Source organism: Ictidomys tridecemlineatus, chromosome 7 (assembly GCF_052094955.1).
Source record: "Ictidomys tridecemlineatus isolate mIctTri1 chromosome 7, mIctTri1.hap1, whole genome shotgun sequence".
NCBI lineage: Eukaryota > Metazoa > Chordata > Mammalia > Rodentia > Sciuridae > Ictidomys > Ictidomys tridecemlineatus.
In genome coordinates, this window is record NC_135483.1 from 166,011,051 (window position 1) to 166,033,710 (window position 22,660).

The 22,660-nt window shown below is 35.2% G+C and overlaps 1 protein-coding gene across 3 annotated transcripts; it reads right to left on the minus strand.

The window, feature by feature from the left end:
• Positions 1-19: 19 nt before the first annotated feature.
• Positions 20-22,586, minus strand: Tmem237 (transmembrane protein 237). 3 transcript variants are annotated; one of them, XM_078017865.1, is made up of 14 exons: positions 22,348-22,582; positions 21,689-21,838; positions 20,315-20,346; positions 19,695-19,705; positions 18,521-18,577; positions 17,517-17,654; positions 13,716-13,836; positions 12,894-13,051; positions 10,361-10,484; positions 9,753-9,944; positions 9,087-9,160; positions 8,295-8,388; positions 7,096-7,217; positions 20-3,843 (listed from the first exon to the last, which is right to left on the minus strand). In XM_078017865.1, exons 2-14 carry the CDS (start codon positions 21,704-21,706, stop codon positions 3,782-3,784), a joined length of 1,203 nt encoding a protein of 400 aa, XP_077873991.1. In that variant the 5' UTR covers positions 21,707-21,838; positions 22,348-22,582; the 3' UTR covers positions 20-3,781. The 3 variants fall into 3 exon arrangements, with proteins under 3 accessions (XP_077873991.1, XP_005338964.2, XP_077873992.1); XM_005338907.5 differs by lacking the exon at positions 21,689-21,838; XM_078017866.1 differs by lacking the exons at positions 17,517-17,654; positions 21,689-21,838 and having other exon boundaries at positions 22,348-22,586.
• Positions 22,587-22,660: the final 74 nt, after the last annotated feature.

Consider the following 22,660-nt stretch of genomic DNA (forward strand, 5'->3'; position numbering starts at 1 on the left):
ACTAATATTCACACAAAAATCTATATACAAACACTTATAAGTTTTATTTGTAATAGCCAAAACCAGAATCAGCTTAGATGTCCTCTCACAGGTAAACAGTGCAGTACAAAATACCTTGTAATACTGGTCAGTAATGAACCATTGATACACACACTGGGATGAAATTGACAGGGAATTATGCAGGGCAGAAAAAAAAGCAATCTCAAAAGATAATATATTGTATGATTAAATTGATAATATTATTGAAATGACAAAATTTTCAAAACAGAAGACAGATTAATGGTTGCCAGGGGTTAGAGTCAGGGGTACAGGGGTATACTGCAGAAGTGAGATGGGCATGGTTAAAAATAACAACATGAAGGAATTTGTGGAATTGTTCTATATTTTGTCCGTGATGGCCAATACACAGATTTACACAAAAGGTACAACTCTATAGAAATTAAAACTGAGAAAATCCAAATAAGATGAATTTCAACATACTGGCTGTGACATTAATACTATAGTTTCACAAAGTGTTATTGGGAGACACTGACAAAGTATACAAAGGATATCACTATATTATTTTTTTATAATCAATTGATTCTGTTCGTCTCCATGAAAATTCTCATTAAAGAATGTTTTGGAGGGGACTGGAGTTGTGGCTCAGCAGTGGAGTGCTCACCTAGCATGTGTGAGTCACAGGGTTCAATCCTCAGCTCCACATATAAATAAATAAAATAAAGGCATTGTGTCCATCTACAACTGAAAAAATATTTTTAGGAAATGTTGCAGAGGGGGACAAAAGGTAAGGAAACCAATTTAAACAAAGAGATAAGGGAGACAAAACGAAAAATAAATGTGTACACCTTGACTACTACAGAAACAAGTGGGAAAATCTGAGAATGGACTGGATATTAGATATTATAGAATTATTGTTTTCCAACTGTTTTAGTAACATTGTACTTACACAAACAAGTGTCCTTATTTTTAGAGCCACATGCTGAAATACTCAGGTGAAATGCCATGATTTTAGCAATTTATTTTCAAGACTTTGAAACAAAAAAAGAACATACAAAGAAAAGACAAATGATGCAAATTGTTAACTATTAAATCTAGGTTGATCTATATTAGTTACTGTTATACTGACTCTCAACATTCTGTTTTGATCAATTTCAAATAAAAAGCCCTCAGGGTTCACCTGGCTGTGGCTTTTTCTGGGGGCCCCATCTCTACCGGTAGAAATCCCATATATCCTATAAACTTCACAGTATCCTATTAATCTGACCCACAATTCCCTCCTAGGTTCTTTTACTCCTTTGCCTACCTATGGCTAACTACATTACATGAGCCTCTAGAAGGCTACCACTGTTTTTGTTTGTTTTTTGTCTTCCCACAAACCTAAACCTCATCCTTAGAGAATCTAATAGGTCTGATATTCTCATCTATAGCCATAGCGATCTGCCTTGACTTAGCCACAGTGAGTTTATTCCCTAAATCCTGGGGCATTCATTTGCAATAAAACTTCTTTCCTGCTTCCCAATCATCATAATCAAAGGAATCTTTAATAGACACTTAGGTTTTCCATGATGAAGGATTTGTTCAAGTGCACCAGTGGCTCTGATTTTGTACCTGCCTGGGGTCATCAGGAGATTTGAAGTCCAGGTCATATTTCCCAGACCCCTGAAAGAATTCTAAGACAACCATACTCATGCCAGCTTTCCCAGTTGCATTCCATAGCAGCTCTAGGCTTCTTTATTCTCTAGGACTTTAGGAACAAATTTAGCAGCTCAGACAACACATTTGCTATCTTATAGTTCTGTGTACCAAGTCTAATGTGGGGTATCATAGGGCCAAAATCAAGGTTTCCACAGAGCTTCATTCCTTTCTGGAGGCTCTAAGAAAAGATGTTTCTTTGTTCATCTGGGATGTTGGCAGAATTAAGTTTCTTGCAGGTTTGGGACCAAGATCTCTGTTTCCTTGCTGGCTATTGGCCAAAGGTTTTTCTCTATTCAAAGACACTCACATTCCTTCTCTCACAGACCTCTCCTGCATCTTAAAATCAGCAACATCACAACTAGCATCTCTCTCTTTGATCAAGACATGAAGGTTCTCTGCTTTTAAGACTCATAAGATTATACTAGGTCATCTGGATAATACAGAATACTCTCCTATTTCAAGGCTCATTACCTTAATCTCATCTACAAAATCTCTCTTGCTGTATAAGGTAATATATTCACAGATTCCAGGGACTAAGACATAGACATCTTTAGTGGCCACTGTTCAACCTATCACAATCCTCCACATCAGTAGCAGAGCCCCCATATTTCTCCTTGGTGACAGACTTCAGGTATGATAAGCCTCAGCAATAATGAGCATGGCTTCCCTGCAGTTTGCTGACAGGGAGGATCATGAACCCCTACACTGCCCACCTTGTTCAGCAAGAGAATCATGGCAGACAGCAGGGAAAGCTGGAACTGGCAGAATGACTTCCGAGTTGCCAGGATTCACAGTTCTGTGACAGCAGGGCAAACAGCTGTTTAGCAGCTCCAGCCTTACCAATAGCAAAAGACATTTCTACATGGTGCTGCCTTCAGATACAGAATGCTTCTCAGAGCCATCTGTCTCCGTTATCAATTTATCAGTCCTCTTCTATTCCACAATCTTTATTGCTTGCCAATCAGTTTTATGGATGTGCTGAACAGCTCTTCACCCAGCAACCACCTCTTCACCCAGCAAATTTTATCATTGTCTTGAGCTGTCGAGTCTCACACATGCCAAGTGAGGAACCACTGGATACAGCCCTGAAGATACCTTTTTCAGTGCAGGATCCACCTCAAGAGTAGGATTTCCTAGAAAGCCAAAGATCTCTCCAACAAAGAGCTTAAAATAGGGATGGTGAATTTCTATCCATATTTCTTGTTACTCAAAACAAGAAACAAGAAAGGATACTGCAGCAGTCAATCAGAAGTGTTAGCTCAACAAGCTCACAGGCCTCCTGACTGGCTCAGCTTCTCTTTTGCTATGTATGTTTATTTTTGGTTTTTTGGGTTTTTTTTAAATATTTTTTTAGGTGTCAATGAACATTTATTTATTTATATGTGGTACTGGGAATTGAACCCAGGGCCTCACACATGCTAGGCAAGGGCTCTACCACTGAGCCACAACCCCAGCCCTGCTATTTGTTTTTTAAAGCTCCCTAACCAGACATGGAAATCACTGGTACAAATTTCAAAGGGAAATTAACATTTAAGGTTATAAAATTTTTCAAACAAAAAGATATTCTTCCATTTTATTAGCCATAAGAAAAGCATCTTTCAGGCTAAATTACATCATATTATAATTATTTCATGACACACAACCACTAAGCCAGATTCAAAGAAGACAAGTTTCATATTTCAATTTGTTCAATAAGGAGACATCAAAAATAAATAATGAAGGCCTTTTTTTCCCTTCTAGCCTATTCCCTAAATTTAACACCAAAGTCGTGGGTTTTCCAGAATTAGTGCTTTTTCAGATAATGCTTATGAAAATAACTAATTTGAAAGAATAAAAAATAAACTCTTTTACCTGCTGGTTTCTGGCTCATTATCTCCTTTGCCATTAAGATGATAATACTATAGAAATTAATGTTTAAGTATAAATTGAGGTACAAATTTAACATTTTCCATAATTTTGAGAAAATTTCCAGTATTATGTAACAAAAAACAACTAAAAATACACGTATACATATCTTATAAAAATACACTTAAAAACAAAAATGGAAAAAATACTGCATCATTATTCCTCTGAACATGAGTTGGTATTATGAAGAGGCTTTGATTTCTGTATCAGGATATTCGTCCACATCAGAGAAGAACATTAACTCTGGAGAAGAAAATGAAGAGATCATATTTAAAAGTGGTTTCCTAGTATCTCACAAAGATTTACAAAGCTTAGTTATAAACAGTCTCTTAAAATATTGGCATAATACACAGTAACACAAACCCTCAAGTACAAGTAAGAATTCTTGACAGTGAAATCTGATTTAAAAAGTGAGCTAATAATAAACGTACACATTTTACTTTTTTTTCTTTTTTTTTTTTAGTTGTTGATAGACCTTTATTTATTTTTATGGGTGCTGAGAATCGAACCCAGTGCCTCACACATGCCAGGCAAGTGCACTACCGCAGAACCACAGCCACAGCCCCACATTTTACATTTTTAAATGTTTAAGTTTTAAATTTATCATAAAGCCTGAAATAAAACTATATAATATAATGGATACAATATATTAAATCTTAACAGGAAATTTAATTCACTAGACAAGAATTATTGTACAGATAAAAAGTCTAATTTTATAGTGATCATATAATTTAAAGTGTAAGGAACATATATGAAGGAAGGACTTGGAACTAGTATTAGGTGTGTAGTAGGGTATGTTGAATGTGTTATTCCATTGGATCACCAAAACAATCCAATAAGCTAGGCATTGTCCTCATTCTATATTTATCCATATGGAAATAAAATGTTATATGACTCACATGGCCCTAAAAAAGAGCAGGTTTCTAAATATATTTACTGTACAATACATACTTTATGATTTAGACTGAATGTTGCACAAGCCAGCCAGATGCATCTTTAGCCCCAACCACAGCACAGAATGGTATCAGTTGACATTTTACTTAGCATAGATAAAATAATTCATCAAAATGCCAAGAAATATAAAAAAGAAAACTTTGAGAATCTAGTAAAATAGATTCCTCTAATGTAAGTAACTAGATGAAAAATTCTTTGAATAATCAAAACTATACTGAGAGAAAAACGACAAAATATATAAAGCAGAAGACTTTAAAAAAATATTTTAAGTACATCAAAATGAATAAAGCAACAGGATATTTACTGGAGCAACTTGAAAATTGCAATGCAAAAAGGTACACTTATGAATGAAAATACATAAGAAGATAATAGTCTTTGTCCTGGTTTTTATAAATAAAAATGATGGGAAGATTCTCCATTCTCACACTTCTGGGACAAACAAGTTGTATTAATTAATCAAATAAAAAATAATAACCAAATTCCAGAAAATATCCAAAAGAAAGATTTAAGAATAGAAATGTAGAACACCTGTCAAGGAAGTGCAATGTGCACTACTAAGCAGTTCCTAATGCATTGCTGTTGGGTTAGCAGTCTGCTAACACTCTTCTTGTCAGGTGTTCAAAAAGGGCCTGGCTGTAGAGATTAGTAAATCTCATTAGACACTGGGCATATTAAAGGCAAGATAACTAAATACTATGTTAGACCATGAAGGGTTAGGAATTTGTGCCAACAGCAAAGAAAACAATTAAGAATGCAAAGAGAGAGCCTACTGAATGGGAGAAAATCTTTGCCACCACCTGCACCTTAGATAGAACATTAATCTCCAGGATATATAATGAACTCAAAAAACTTAACACCTAAAAAACAAATAACCCAATCAATAAATGGGCAAAGGAACTGAGCAGACACTTCACAGAAGAAGAAATAAAAATGGCCAACAAATATATGAAAAAAATGTTCAACATCTCTAAAAATAATTAGAGAAATGCAAATTAAAATTACTTCTATCTCACTCTAGTCAGAATGGCAATTATCAAGAATATAAGTAACAATAAATGTTGGTGAAGATGCAGGGGAAAAGGTACACTCATATATTGCTAGTGGGGCTACAAATTGGTGCAACCGGTCTGGAAAGCAATATGGAGATTGCTCAGAAAACTTGGAATGGAACCACCATTTGACCCAGTTATCCCACTTCTCAATATATACCCAAAGGACTTAAAATCAGCATAGTACAATGGTATCAGCCACATTAATGTTTATAGAAGCCCAATTCATAATAGTTAAGCTATGGAACCAACTGAGGTGCCCTTCAACAGATGAATGGATAAAGAAAGGGCTGGGGTTGTGGCTCAGTGGTAGAGCACTGGCCTAGCATATGTGAGGCACTGGGATCAATTGTCAGCACCACAAATAAATAAAGATCCATCAACAACTTAAAACAATTTTTTTAAAGTTTCTTTAAAAATGAGGTATATACACATAATGGAATATTACTCAGCCATAAAAAAAGAATGACTTTAGGACTTTTGCTGGTAAATGGAGGGATCTGGAGACTATCAATGCTCTCTGAAATATGCCAATCCTAAAAAAACCAAAGGTAGAATGTTCTCTCTGATATGCAGATGCTAACACACAACAAGAGTGGGAGAAGGAAGAATAGAAGTTCACTGGATTAAACAAAGGAGAATGAAGGGAAAGAAGGGGAAATGGGAATAGGAAAGACAATAGAATGAATCAGACATAACTTTCTTATGTTCATGTTTGAACATAAGTGAAACTCCACAACATGTAGAGCCACAAGAATGGGATCTTAATTAGAATAAGTCATACTCCATATATGTATAATATGTCAAAGTACACTCTATTGTCACGTATATCTAAAGAGAACAAATTTTTTAAAGAGGAAAATCCACAAGCAAATGTTCCAAGAAGTCTGAGTAGAGTCTGTGAGCTACATTATGACTGTGTCCGGCTTTCCCAAACATCACTTCCCCCTTATACAAAGAAGTCAAAAGGCAAGCCTAGTTTCAAGGAAAATGTAATTACACCCCATCTTTCAATGAGAAGAGTAGCAGTCTTTAGAGTCATCTCTAACTTACCACATAAAATAAATAAATATACTAAAAAAATTTAAAGAATTTTTGCCAAGTAGAGGAAGTGATAAGAATAATTTATTTGAATATGTATCTGACAGAGACAACATGGATAAAGCACAATTTATTTTAAGTTTAGAAATACTTTCATCAGAAAGATACTAAGAATAGCAAAGAACAAAGAATTTCTATAAATTATTTGAAGATTCCAAGAGGAGAAATACCTCTTGATTATGCAAAAGTTCAGCAGATGCCCCCATTCACTTCCACCCTCCCGCTCTCTAGGTCCTTCTCCATGCTTCTCCTGTCACTCTGTTAGACCACTTTATTTTTACTCTTTTTGAACTATTTTATTTTGAATATATCTTTGTTTTAAAATATTATAAGATTTATGAAATAATTAGAGAAGAATTCAGGATATTTTGTATCATTTTCTCTTGAATACCTTCACTAAGATCCATGCCTGGCCTGTAAGACAAAAAAAGCCAAGATAATCCAACAAGAAGAGCCACCACCAGATTCACCACAATCCATGGCTGGAGAATCTGTTCCTCAATTCCTGCTGCCCTGGAGATACAGAAACACTCATTAGAAACATCTTTATTTTGGTTTATATACCCAAATGCAGTTATTTTACGAATTTGGGGTGGGGGAAGCAGTAAAATAACAAAACATGAAATAAAATATAACTTCCCTATGAAATACACCGTATACATCAGGAGAATAAGGTTCAAAGGTTATTAAAACTGTAAATAGATCTGCTATTAACATTAACATAAATGGAAAGTTAGTGTTCCCAAAATGTTTCCTAAAAGTTTCCCTTCCAACTACCATAGCCTTTTTCTTCAATTAAGTATCTTTCCCATTCCCCAAGCCACTCTCCCAAGGACTGTCCCTCTGAGTTTAAACTCAAACCTCAGGATCCTGTCAGCTCTATGTTTGGCCACTAATCTGCAAATGTTGGCTCTCCCTACTCTTCTCTTTCTAGCATGCTTGGTTTTTCTGAATCTGTTCCAACCACTCTTCCATCCAGTCCATCACATGATGACTTATTTTAAAGATATAATTTTTTTAAAAAATTTTTTTAGTTGTAGATGGACACAATATCTTTATTTTATTTATTTTTATGTGGTACTGAGAATCAAACCCAGTGCCTCACACATACTAGGTGAGCACTCTACCACTGAGCCACAACCCCAGCCCCCTAAATATACTTTTGAAAAGAAGACATTTTATTTAAAATGGAGGCATTTATAACAATAGCTATCAATTAACCAAAGGAATAGGGATTTCCTTTCCTTATTTTTGGAAATCAAAACAGGGTTTTAATATTATTTATAAATGAAAATATAAAAAGAATGGAAGGGCCAGGCACAGTAGCATACATTTATAATCCCATTGGCTTGGAGAGGCTGAGACAGAAGAATGGAGAGTTCAAAGCCAGCCTCAGCAACTCAAGGAGGCTCTAAGCAACTCAGCAAGACCCTGTCTCTAAATAAAATACAAAAAAGGGCTGAGGATATGGCTCCATGGTTAAGTGCCCTGGGTTCAATTCCTGAAACCAAAAAAAAAGCATAGAAGGAAAAATTCCATTATTTCCACTATTGCTGTTATTACCATTAACATGTTACTATAAATTCTTACCAGAGGCTACCATTAACAGAAGAAGGCGTATAAAGGTGGATTCTGTCACTTGTCATTTGCTGACTCAGAGATAGTATAAGAGCAGTCAAGTACACTGAGAAAAAGACAGATAAAATTACTAATAATTTTTAACAACTCAAGTTTATTTTGACCTATATATTTCTTTAAGGTCAAAAATACTATATACTTTAGTGAGTGATGGTATCAAAGACATTCACTTGATCAATTTCAATAGAGAGCCTTATAGTATTTTTCAAGAACACAATACAGTCCTTTAGATGCTATTTTATCATTAAAACTAATAAGAACCTAGAAGATCTTTTAAGAAATTAAATGAACTTTCTCAAGGTTCCAAAACTAGCTCTATTAATATTCTCATAATCTAGAATAAAATGTATTCTAAATTACCAGAAAGATACCAAATGGTGCTTGCTACCAAAAGGTTGATTCTGTTTAATGTAAAGTTGAAAAAAAAAAGTTTTTAAAAATACTAAAAATTCTAAATATAGAACACAAGTTAAACTTTAATTTATTTGTTTCTTTTTAGTGCTAGAGATTGAACCCAGGTCTTCATGTACAAATGAAACCTTTACAAGATATTTAGATGAACCTCTAGTGAAAAATAACATCAAAATTATATCTACCATGTTTTTAATTACAAATTCACTAAACATCCATAGGTAGTGATTTCTAAGTAATAATATAAACTTTTTTAAAAATAAGATTATATTTTTCCTGGGTCAAAATTACAATATAATTCAAGTATTACATAAAAATTAAACTATTACTCACAGAAAGACGCTAAAGCTGTTGGATCCAGGGCAAAAAAATTTCGGATTGCTACTGATGTTTTAGCAAAGTCAATTCTAGAAAATACAAAAGCTTCTCATCACAGTGCAATTGTAAACTTTTAGTAAAATTTACTTTTCTATATTTTTTTTTCTTTTTTATTCTATTGCCAAATATATTGTTTATTACTAGGCTTTACATATCTATAATTTATACTTACACAAGAATATTTTCTTTACAAAGGCCACACAAAATACCTAACTAGAAGGCTATTTTAGGAAACATTACTCTGCAGTTTAGACATACTGAAGAAACAAATTATACTTGATCTGTAAAATTCATTAGCTTCTACCTTTTTCTATTACCCATATCATTAGGTTACAAAGAGGGGTATATGTGCATTTAATGGATTATATTGCATTCCCTCCAAAAATATGGTGAACTCCTAACTTCTGGTACTTATAAACATGACCTTATTTGGAAATAGGGTCTTTGCAGATATAATAATGTTAAAATAAGTCACCCTGATTCAAAGACTGGCTTAAAAATGGTAAAGAAATACTAATATACTATAATTCTATTTTAAAAACTGACATACTCAGAGACACATTTCTTTCAGCATTTTCTCTTGAATAAAAGTTAGAGGAATATTTAGTCACAACATCTTACCTGTCAAAAGCTGAAACTGTACTTAAAGCCAAAAGTAAGTAAAGGAGACTCTGGAATGGATACGCTAAGGTCTTATAGTGTTGCAAAAGGTTGGAGAGGTCAGACAGCTGATCTCCAGCTAGAACATATATCACAACAATATTCCATACAGCACAGCCAGCCAAGAAGCCATGAGAAAACAGACCAATCATCCTGCATGAAAAAGGGTTAACTATTATACACAAACTACTTAAGTAAAAGGCTGAAATATTTTTAATTTTTTTCACATAAAAGAATAAAATTTGACATATTATCAAAACTAAAAACAAGACTGTGTGTGTATGTGTATGCAAGCAAGTGTGTGCACACGCTCAGTAATTGAAGCCAGGGCCTCATGCATTCTAGGCAAGTGCTATACTACAGAGCTACATCTCCAGCCCCAAGCCTGTTCTTTTTCTTTACACTAACTGGCAAGTAGTTTAACTTTATTGGAAGGCTTAAAAAATAATTTTTATAACCCATTTTAAATTGCAATTACATTAACAGAATTAAACAGCTAAGACTTTTTCTTTCATTTTAAATTATGAAACCCAGTTAATATTTATCTTAAGTTCAATAAAAGCAGCCACCTAAAAGCTCGGTGTACTGAAAGTGCCACATCTCTGGTGGTCCAGGAAGGCTTCATGTCCATTGACACATCTATGTTTTCTGTGGTCTTGATCAATTCTGAACGATCAGCAGCCTGGAATCGCCCTAAACACACAGAATACAATTATGAAAACTAGCAAGAGAGAACCTGTTATTCCATACTTAAGAAGCTTCATCCTAAGACTGAAATGTTGCTGTTTTTCTGAATAAAAATCTCTTTGACTCATACCTTTTTTCTTTTTTGTGTGTATGTAGGGGGAGGTGTTACTTAATCATACAATTTCTTCATCTTTTTAAAAGATAAGCAACATCAATGCACTTCTCAACAAATTGATGTTAAAGTAACTATTTTAGAAATCAATTATATTTAATAATAAACTTTCAACTCAAAGTCTAAAAACCTTAACATGACATAGTCTATAAAATTCAGATTCAGAGATTTAAGAAGTATTAAAGTTTAAATGCCTATACTATCAATGTTAAGTCAATATTTGAAAACCAATTAATTTCTTAGGAAAAGACACCAAGATGTATAGCATGGCTTCTGTAATAACAAAAAGAAATTAATTGTTTCATAAATTTATCTTAAGATTACCCAGAATATATCCATGGGAGTAGGACATGGTCATGATCACACTTGGGGCAGGATTTCTTAAACACTGTAATATGAAGTGAATATGTCCCACAAAATCCATAGGCTTGAGCTAAACCCCAGTGTGCTAGTATTTGGAAGAGGTACCATGGGAAGTAATCAGGCTTACATGAGGTCACAAGGGTGGGTCCCATGTTGGGATTAGTGTCCTTCTAAGTAGAGGAAGATATACCAGAGCTCTCTCCACCATATAAAATGACATCTGCAAGCCAGGAAAAGAGCCATCACCAAAAATAGACTCTGCCAGCACCTGTCTTGGACTTCCCAGTTTCCAGAACCATAAGAAATAAGTGTCAATTTACAGACTATAGCTCTGAAAATAAAGCATCTTATTTATTTTAAACCAAAAAAAAAAAAAGAAATAAGTGTCTGTTGTTATTGCAGCAGCCAAAGTTAAAATTAACTGCAAGCCCAGTTGTTGTTGTTCTGATTAGTTATGCATGAGAGTAGAATGCATTTTGACACATCATAAATAAGTGAAGTGTAATTTCTCATTTGTCCGGTGATATATGATATAGAGTTACAAAGGTCATGTAATCATATGTGTACATAGGGTACTAATGTCTGATTCATTCTTCTATCATTCCTACCCCTGTGACCCCTCCCCTCCCTTTCTTCCCTCCCTTCACTCCCCTTTCAAGTCCAAAATACCTCTACTCCCCCCTTATTGTGAATTAGCATCCGCATATCAGATAAAACATTTGGCCTTTGGTTCTTTGAGATTGGCTTGTTTTGCTTAGCATAATATTCTCTAGTTTCACCCATTTACTGGAAAATGCCATAATTTCATTCTTCTTTAAGACTGAGTAATATTCCATTGTATATATATAAACCACAGTTTCTTTATCCATTCATCTGTTGAAGGGCACCAAAGTTGGTTCCATAGTTTAGCCTCCTGCTTCACTTTTCTTGCTAAGGATTGCTTTGGCTATTCTGGGCTTCTTATTTTTCCAGATAACTTTCATGATTGCTTTTTCTATTTCTATGAAGAATGTCATTGGAAACTTAACAGGAATTGAATGTAGAGGAACACATTTGATTTATAGGTGTAATTTTTTTATCCTACTACTTTGCTAAATTCATTTGTTAGTTCTAGAATGTTTCTGATGGAATTTTTTGGATCTTCTAAATATAGAATCATGTCATCAGCAAATAGTGATAGTTTGAGTTCCTCTTTTCATATCTGTATCCCTTTAATTTCTTTCTTCTAATTGCTCTGGCAAGCCCAGTCCTATAAGCAGTACATGCTACACAACATCAGAACTATTTTTCCAAAAAATATATATTTAGCTACAAAGATGTATTTCTTATTCAATATGGTAGTATCATCATGTAGTTTCTCTTTTGTTTTACTTGAATTATACTATTACCTGCCCTACTACCATAACCACTACCAATTGACAAAAACTGATCAACAACAATAAAACATGAAGAAATGGTTGGGAATGGGGGGAGATATAAAAATTACTCATAACTCACAATGAACCAGCATTAATATTCTGGTATATTTCCTTCAAGTCTTTTGTCCTATGCATTTTTCTATATTTGAGATCAAACTGTGTATATGTATGTGGGAGATAATTTTTCATTAGAATCTTCCAATGAAATGAAAAATTCTCTATGAAGATTTTAATACCAAAAAATAGGTTATTATAGACAAAGCCTAGCCTTCTGAAATCACTCCCCTTATTTTACATTTAGGGTTGTCCAGTTTTCACTCTCCTGATAAAGTGTGGTGATAAATTCAGTATATAAATTACTGTCCACATTTTTTTCAGATTGCAGAAATATAATTAGAAGGTCAAAGGATTTCCCTGCATAATTTTTAAAGAGGTAATACTACAAAATAAGAAACTACTTACGGCTTTTTTCCACAAATACTTTGCCTACAGGCTGGCTAATGCCAGTGGGTGCAGTGAATCTGGACTGCTGTTCTGGAGTTGTTTGCTCATCAGTGATTATGTCTTCATCTTCTACTCCTAGTTCATTGGCATACTGTAACTGTGCTTTCTGGGTTTTCCTATAATCAGGGAGAACATTAGGTTAAAAAAAAAAAAAAAGATTCTTGAATTTTTAAAGAGTCCAAGACTTAGAGTCAAGAAATAGTTTTTTACTCAAATGAGTAAAACATTTCTCTGGACCTCAGTTTTCTCATCTGGAAAATGTAGATATTTCCAGACTTAAAATTATATGATTCCATATATAAATCAATCACTTTGTAGGATCACTTTCAAATAAAATATAAGTTACATAACTTTCAGGGTATTTCTTACATCATTCTATTTTTACCCCAAGACAATCTCCTGTGCTAAAATATATAGTATTACTATTGCTAAAATAATCATAATTCAAATTCTATTAACATGAGGAGATAAATCAAATGGCCTAATTTATTACCTTTAATTTTTAATATCTAATTTTTTGTAATTTATATAAAATAGTCTCTATTATTTCTTAGAGATGACTCCTTAGGTTTTTATTTAAGTACAATATTGATTTTTTTTCCTTTCATAGTTTTTACTTCTTTTCAAATTTAACAGTAGGTTGGTCTGATATTTCATAATACTACTTATGCTAGAGATATACCAAAAAATATTGACCTAATAAGAAACTACCCTTGGTAGCTCTGAATTAAACATCTGAATAATCCTAAGGAAGATTTGGAAGGATAAATAAACTATTACTTTGTCTTCCTTCGTGGTTTTGGAATAACAGCCTCCTCTGTTGGCTCTGCATCAATACCATTTTCATTTCGTAATAAAGATGGATTAGATGTCTTCTTCTGAGTGAAAGAAGTCTCCAGCTCTGAAAATAAAATAAACTATATTTTCAATGACTAAAAGGTCACAATAAAAGTAATGTACAAGACTCTTGTAAGACAAGAGAATTTTGAAAAATTCTAAATTTTTTTTTACTCTTACAAATTCTTAATTTCTGAAAGCTGACATCTATAAATTCTCAACACCTAATTCAAGATAGGAATGCCAAACTGATGGAAAAGAGTTAAGTGATCTTAACACCCAGAGTTGGGTTATGTCCAGGTCTAGTGATTTGCTTGAAAGATTCACACAACTCAGAAGTCATGACATGCACTACTACAGTTTATTACAGCAAAAGAATAAAAAGTAGACAGTGCAAAGTCCAGACAAAATCAGGTTTAAGATTCTAATAGTCCTCTAATAGTAGCATCAAACAAGATGCATTAATTCCTCCAGAACTGAGTTATCACAACACATGGGGTCTACTCCCTGCCAAAGAGACTTAGTACCCAATGTTTTCATTGAGGGCTAATCAATAGGCTTAGCATATGCCAAAATTTCAGATTCCCAGGAGTTCAGCATAAACTATATTTCATGCACAAGTGCACAATGAGCTACCCTTATAGTTTTATGTCAGCGTAAGGAAGTGCTTACCATCTAAGTTCCCATATACTAAAGACCAATTTCACAAGCAAGCTTTGCTAAGAATAGCAGTATCAACTCTCTATGTTAACTCCTTTCTGCACCCAAGGTAGGTATTACGTTTAAATGAGTCAACAGAGACTTCTAACCTTCTAGCTACTCTTCCTTCCTGGAAATACTGGCTCCCACAAATGCCCTTATATCCATTCAAATTCAATTTGAATAAAACAATTCCATCCTCAGCTGGAAAGACTATATAAGCAGTGGATCCTACAGTGATCACTCTAAGCAAAAGAAAACAAAATTTTAAAATCTTGCAATTCAGAAAGCTCAACTTGCAAGGTGGAGTACACTCTGGATAGTGACAGGTCTTTACTGAATCCAAGCTTAGTTGGATCCTGAGTTTTCTGAAATTGGTCATTTCTGTTACAGACATTTTTTTTTTGCAAACTATAAAACTTGTTATTAATATCCATCTTAATTTTCAAATCTGCCTGTCAATTGAATTACAAAGAGGGCAGCTTTTATTAAACTATATTTAGAGTCAGTGATAAATCATTTCACTGAAGTAAAACTCTGGGAATTGTTCCTGGTTTGTTTTTCCTTCTGCCCTCTTCTGCCCTTGCCTTTTCCTCATACTCCATACTCCAGGCTCCGTGGCATCTACTTCAACTTGTCTTCCAAAACTGTGCTGCATTCCCCTCTCTTTTCTATTATTTTTTTATCCTATTATTTTTTACTCCTATTTTTTTTATCCAATCAGGACCTGCTATTTTATAAGAGGACAATTAATTAGGGAAACTAAATTGTAATAAGTTACTCACAGGGGCTGATGTTAAAGGACAGCATTAATCTCACAATCTTATGCTCTTCCCTTTGTTTTACACTAACTAAACCTGTTTTCTTTTTTTCTATTATAAAAGCCAGACATACCTCTATGTGAAAATTAGTACAATATAAATGAAAAAAAATAAAATAAAATCACTTTTCCTTTTGAAAAACTTTCACTTTTTTATATACTTTTATTTTATTTGTTTATTTTCACATGGTGCCGAGGATTGAACTCAGGGTCTCACATGTGCTAGTCAAGCACTATACTGCTGAGCCACAACCCCAGCCCCAAACCTTTCACTTTTAACACTGCTATATTCTTCCAATTCATTGTATATGTGTAAATTGAATTGTGCGTTCAAAAAAAAATTTTTTTCAAGTCCTAACTCCAAGAAACTGTCAGTATAACTTTATTTGGAAAAAGGGTCTTTGCAGATATAATCAAGTTAAGATGAGGTGAGGAGGTAATACTGGATTAGGATGAACCCTAAATCTAATGACCCATTTCTTTATATTTATAGAGGATAATTTGGACCCAGATACTCAGGGGAAAGAGATTGGCATTTTGCTGCCACATAATGCTACAAAGACTCACAGAACTCGAAGTCATGACACACACATTAAAGTTTATTACAGCAAAACAATAAAAAAGTAGACAGAGCAAGGTTAGACAAAATCAGGTTCAAGATTTCAATAGTCCTCTAATAGTAGAGGATTAATTCCTCCAGAACTGAGTTATCTCAACACATGGGGTATATTCCCTGCCACAGAGACTCAGCATGCAAGAATGCCAAGGATTCTTAACAATCACTAGAAGCTAGAAGATGCAAGGAAGGATTCATCGTAGACCATTTAGAGAAGTGCAGACCTATCTGTGGACACCTTGATTTCATATTTTTATCCTCCAGAATACATTTCAGTTAAGCTATCCAATTTGTGGTAATTTGTTATCCCACCCCAGGAAACTAATCTGTTAAAAACAAAAAAATTGGAATCCTCCAATGCATAGTATTTTGTAACCTCTGTTTGGGATTTACCAATAGTCAGTTTTCCATATCACTGTTTCACTTTAACAATTCTTTTAAAGAAAGAATTGGTTTCCATTTATTGGCTAAATCGTGTTTATTTACAGTATCATGTTGTTAAGTATTTGGTTATTACCATTTTCTACTCTTAAAATAATGTTGCTGATAACATTCTTTCATTACCATAGCTATTAGGGTTGTTTTATTTCTAGCGATCTGGACAGGCTATGTCAGTTTACACTCCTATCAGTGTTTGAGTCCATTCCTCTAAACACTGGGTTTTCTAATTTGAAAAAAATCATTGCCAAAAAGCATTACAAAAAAAAAAAAAAAGATGATATAGTATTCTGTTTACCTTGTGAACAATTCATAGAATAAAGACTCAATAACTGTCAGCTAGTGTTTTCATTATATTATCATTAACACAGAAGTTATGCTTTCTTCACTAATCTAAAATGTCTATTTCTTTTTTTTTTTTTTTTTTTTTTTTTTTGCAGTACTGGGGATTGAAGTCTGGGTCTTTTTAATATTTTGAGTGTAAGCCTGGCCTTAAACTTAATCCTCCTGCCTAAGGTTCCTGCGTCTACTGGGTTTACAGGGATGTACCACCACACCTGGTATCACTTACTAAATTCTTATGTATACCAAGATCTGAATTTTCTGTTTTAGTCCTAAATTTGTACATGTATTATCAAAAGAGGCCTGTAACATGTTCCTGACTGAAGTCAATGGAGTTGTAGTGGTAAATATTTTAAGAAAGAAAGCAAGAAAACACCTGTGAGAAATGGATGGGGGAAAAATGAGGGTAGATATGTTATTATCATACCCCCACTTATAACTGCTAACATATAAATGAAGAAAATAAAAATCATCCTTCCTTCTTAAAAATCTACCACTGTTAACATGCTACGTCTTTCCATTCTTTGTGTTGTGTGTGTTTTCTGTGTCAAATTGTGCTCCCCCCAACAAAAAAAAAAAAAAGGAAAAGGAAAAAAATGTTTTCAAGTCCGAACTTCCAGAACCTATAAGTATAACTTAATTTGGAAATAAGATCTTTGCAGGGGCTGGGTTTGTGGCTCAGTGGTAGAGCATTTGCCTAGCATGTGTGAAGCACTGGGTTCAATTCTCAGCACCACATACCAATAAATAAATTTTAAAAAGATCTTTGCAGATATAATCAAGTTAAAATGAGGTAATGCTGGATTAATTTTCTTGGTTCTTCACATACCAAGAGGTAGCCTCGTCTTCCTCTGTCTCTTTTGAACAGGAGCCTCTGGATGCTCTTTGAGTTCATTAGTTGGTGGCTCAATGCCCTCAGATGATCTATGAACAACAGTCTCATCAAAACCTTCCAAAGAAGCACTAGCTACAGGGGAAAACAGAGCAGGAAAACATGGGTAACTTGAACAGAGATTAATCAGTCTTTAAAAGATAGGAAAAAGATTAACTAAAATGTTTCCTGCAAAGTAACACTTTCTCTTTCAGAATTGGGCCTCAAATCTTATTTTCTTCCTCCTCACTTGTAACTTTAGACTTTAAATTAAGCAAACATATAAATGATAAATAAGAAAGGCTGAGGAAGAAAAGAGTAGGGGAGGGCTAGAAAGAAGAACACTAGAAGGGGAGAAGGACAAAATGGTTCAGAATATTTAGAATTATCAAAAAAGTAAAAATATTATAAAAGTTGACACCATAGAGAGAACTCTTCTACTTGTCTCCTGCCTCAAGAATTTTTATCAGGCTCTAATCCTTCATTATTAACCCATAATGAAGTCATCACAGATAATTAATCAGATAACAGGTAATTTATAAATCTCTTCATTTGTTCATTCATTTCAATCTCTCCCCTCATGAAATATTTTAACAGGATTTCAATAATTTCACTTGACTACATTTGCTTGCCTATCTTCTTTACAAAAAGAAGAAATAGAAATGTATTAATAAGCAAATTAAAATATATAACCTCGCCAGTATTTGAGAAATGCAAACTAAAATAAACTACTTTTCACCCCATTGAATTAATTTTGAAATTAATCAAGTGAAATTTAGAAAATATAACACTCTCAAACTTTATTGGTGGTGAGAAAATAACTAATGCTTCGGTGAAAGCAATTTAGCAGAATCTATCGTTTCAGTACATTGCTGGGGTCTTGTCTCTACCTGATTTGTGAGGTTTGTCACATCTCACGTCCTGGGGAAACCTGTGATCCCATGCTAAAAAGAACTTCTTACCTAGTGTAGCTTTGGTTCTGGACTTCTTTCTTTTAGGACGACTTTGTGAAACATCATCTATAAAACAAAGAACATCAACAGAAAAGCCTACCTAAAATTCAATGCAGAGGAGAGACAAAAGAGAACTGTTGGTTGGGAATATTTTCCCTCTCTTCCCTGGATCTAGCTAACTTCTACACATTAGAAGGGAAAGGCAAGAAATTGACAAGGTCAAAGAGAACCCATAGGGTGGCATCAGTAGTACACTGATCAGTAATGTCAGAAACAGTGATAATAGAAAGTGAGTTTAACAAATGTTCATCTGACTTCCAAGCCTCTTGCACTTAGGTGTGGCCTCTGATGGATTCTAGTCAATGGGCTATGAGTAGAAGGGATATATATCTGCCTCTGGTTCTACAACCCAGAAGGTGCCTGATCTTGTCTGACTTTAAAAGCTAAGCAGATAGACCTGGTTAGCACTTGAATGGGAGAAATAATCTGTGTTACATGGAGGCCAAAACACTGAAAAAGTCATCTACTATGTTAAGAGCAGCATGTTAAGATTTAAAAAACAAAAGATAGAAGTAACCAGGATTTCACATCATTAATGAAGAGGAAAAAGGACAACTTTGTTGCCACAATGAATTTTGCAATTGACCTAATATTATTTCTAATAATCCTACATGATATTAAGTCACTGAGATTTGAAAGTGTAGCATGATCTTTCCTATGCTAACTAAATGAGGGGGCAAAAAAAAGGGCAATCTATCTTACAGTTATAAACTAGTCAACAGTTATGTTCTGGGTAACTTCTTTCAGGGATGAAGTGCTCTTATAATAAAGCATACTGGTGTCATACATCATTCATATTTAATAAATGAAAGTCATGGAAGATGATTATGACTAGTAGATACTATAGTATTATCAATGACACTATTCAGATATAATTTTAAGAGAAACAAACTAAGAAATCAAACTGATTTTTATTTTTGTAGCGGGAGAGAGCACTTATTTTGGGGATATGGTCTGTGTTGCCCAGGCTGGCTTGTACTCCCAGGCTGAAGCAATCCTGCTGCTTCAGCCTCCCAAATAGCTTAGACTAGAGGTGTATATCCCCATGCCCAGCTTTCAAACTTATATTTGAACACCATAAACTATATTTAGAAAATTTTATATTAACAGCAAACTAACTCACCTTGAACAGCACTTCATATGACACCAACCAAATTTAATCAGCACAACAAAGACAAAAAAGGAAACTATTAATTAGAAATTTATTGCATGAATGAAAACTGACTTAAATCATTACAAATTTAAAGTAAAAATGGTTTTTATAATGTCAGCTAGTTATAAACTACCTTATCAGTAATAACTAATAAGCCTTTTAATTGCACTGCTAATAAAATAACCCCCAAATTTTCCTGAATATATTCCTTGCTGTCTATTAATAAAGTGGATTAAGCAGATTAAGAACTCTTATTTGTCACTGACTAAAATCAGCTTAAACTCTGAGGAAACTATTCTAGCAAACAAAAGAGGATCAAAATTCTGATAAACAAGACACTAAAACATTCAGAATGGATTCATTGTTCTATCATGTTGATATTCAGGCTTTCAAATAGAACTTTTAATTATAACTGTTATTTTCATGATTCAAGGATTTTTTTTTCCTTTAAAACTTTAGGAACCCTTTTCCTAAAATGTTCAGGAAGTTTTCTCTGAAGCATCATATTTTTTCAATGGTACTAGTCAATTTTTCCACTTTACTCATTTTACATTTTTAAAACTCAATAATGAAATTAGTGAGATTTTTACCTTGGTGCAGGTGGAAGTGCTCGTGGAGGACGCTATTGGGGAGGGGAAGAAAGAAAATTGCTTGTAAGTAAAATCCTGGAGCATCTTACCATCATGTATCTCAAGTACCATAAAGCTATCCTCTAAAAAGCCTATTGTTCAGACACAGCAGGAAAATATAATGGATCAGATGAATATCCTCAAATCTTTTGATATCTGTGTTCATCAGCAAAACCTGGGAGGAACTGATATAAATTAGATGGGTCAGTGTAAATTTGTTCTACCATTTCTAAATTTCACATAAAATTCTTTCCTTCTTACATTTCTTTCTGTCCACAAGCCAGGCCCCATTTTAAGCATTAGGGATGGGAATAAAAGAGAGATCACTGCTTTTCTGAGCCTACATTGTAGTGATTAAGCATTAGAAGATAAAGTTTATATAATAAAAATACACATTTTATGATAAAATATGTAGATATGTATATATCTACATGTTATATATGATAAAATGTATATCTATATATGATAAATAAACATATATATGGTTTTAAAATGAGGAGTGCTACTTAGGGAAAAGTTTCTCTGAGATACTTGAGCTAAGACATGAATGAATAAGGTAATGGGCAGCAAATGCTAAATCCTTCGGGCCAAACTAAGCAAGGCTGCAGCACAGTTATCAAGAACATGTAGAAAGGAATCCAATTAATTAGGGCCTTGAAGACAGAGGGAAGAAATCTAGATTTTGTTTGAATTAAATGGGAAGCCAGTGGAAGTTTTAAGCCACATGATAATATGTTTTTTTTAAAAAAAATCACTTTGAATACACAGTTTAGAATGGATTTTACGACCAAAAAATGGGGGTGGGCTCAAATATGCTGCTATACATGAATAAAAAAAGTGTGTGCAGTTCAGAAAGTACTACAGTTAAGAAGCATTCTGAAATCTTTCAAAAAATAAATACAGAAATGCCTACAAGCGAATTTAATATTCCAGGTAGCTCATGCTGCTTGCAGAAGACACTGATTCCAAAGACTTACATTTTAGACACCCTGGTAGTCTGTCCCATTCAGCACACTACGTTCCATTTAGCAGTCCATTCAAACCCTAGTTTTAACACAAATGCTACAAGATTATGACAAGACAGGATGTCTTAATACTATTCCATAGTCAAAACTACAACTGGAAAAGAATGAGAGGGCAAAGTCTGGTGAAAGCACTAATCTCAAGTTCTATCCAAGGACCCAGAACCCTAGATAACTGCAGCATCTCAAAAGCCCCGCAAAAAAAAATGACGTTTCCTCCGTACAGAAACCTAACCTCTAAGACCCTCGAAAGTAGATGGCTCAACTGAAGACAAAAGTCCTAACAGCTCCAAAGTTTCTAAGGCTCGCTTACCACCTGCTTCTTCCCCATTCCGTCTTCAGCCTAGCCAGCGGCCGCCGGCCCCGGGCGCAGAGCGCCACTCTGCCGCTTGGCTGCCCGGCCTCGCGCAAGCGCAGTGCGTCATCGAGCTGCGCCTTACAGGCCGTCCAGCGCCCGTGACCCCTGAGGAAGATGTGAGGGGGACGGGGGCGCTGGGACCTGGTTTGACCTTTCCAAACCAGCATTACGGAAAAGGGGCCTCGAGATCGCGGCCAAATCTCCAGCGGGGATGGGGCTGCGATCACGTTTCCCCCATGGTTGGCTAAGTGCTTGCCGTGATTTGTTGTGGTGGGGGAAGGGGTAGAGAATAGGAGAGGAGTCCTTGTTTGAAAGGCTGAAAGGCCTGTCTGGGAGCTCTTGGAACCCGGGCTTTAGCTGCAGCACCGCATCCCGCCCGGGGACGGCGAAGAGACGCGTCGTCATGGCAACGCGAACTCAGGCGTCGGAAACTTCCTGTTTGTTCCCAGCCCCTTCCCACCCTAGACAGGCTCCAGGGGCCGGTACGCAGCACTCGAGTGCAAGGCCTCCCGAACCCCGCACGCTGGAATCGACCCTGCCCCAGGATAGCTACTGCTTTAGGGCACCCTCGGACCCGCCAGCCCTTGGGGCAGACGCGACCCTCGCCCGCTCACCGGGTAGCCCTCCTCCAGAGGAGGCCCGGCGTCGGTCCTCATGGTGGTCTCCCCCGGGCTCCTTCGAATGCAGCGGACCAGAGCCTCGCTCCCCGCGACGCCGCGGCTTACAAGACCTGCGAGATGCTGGAGCTTCGTGGCACCGGGCGAGGCCGCCACCCCCTGGGCCAGATCCCCGCCCGCATTCGATTTGACAGGCGGCTGACTTAGAACGGAAGGAATCCGCGCCTGCCTGCCTTTCCATTAAGGCGGGCAGTTCTGCTTTTCTCAAAAAAAAAAAAAAAAAAAAAAAAAATCTGCTCACCCTCCATCC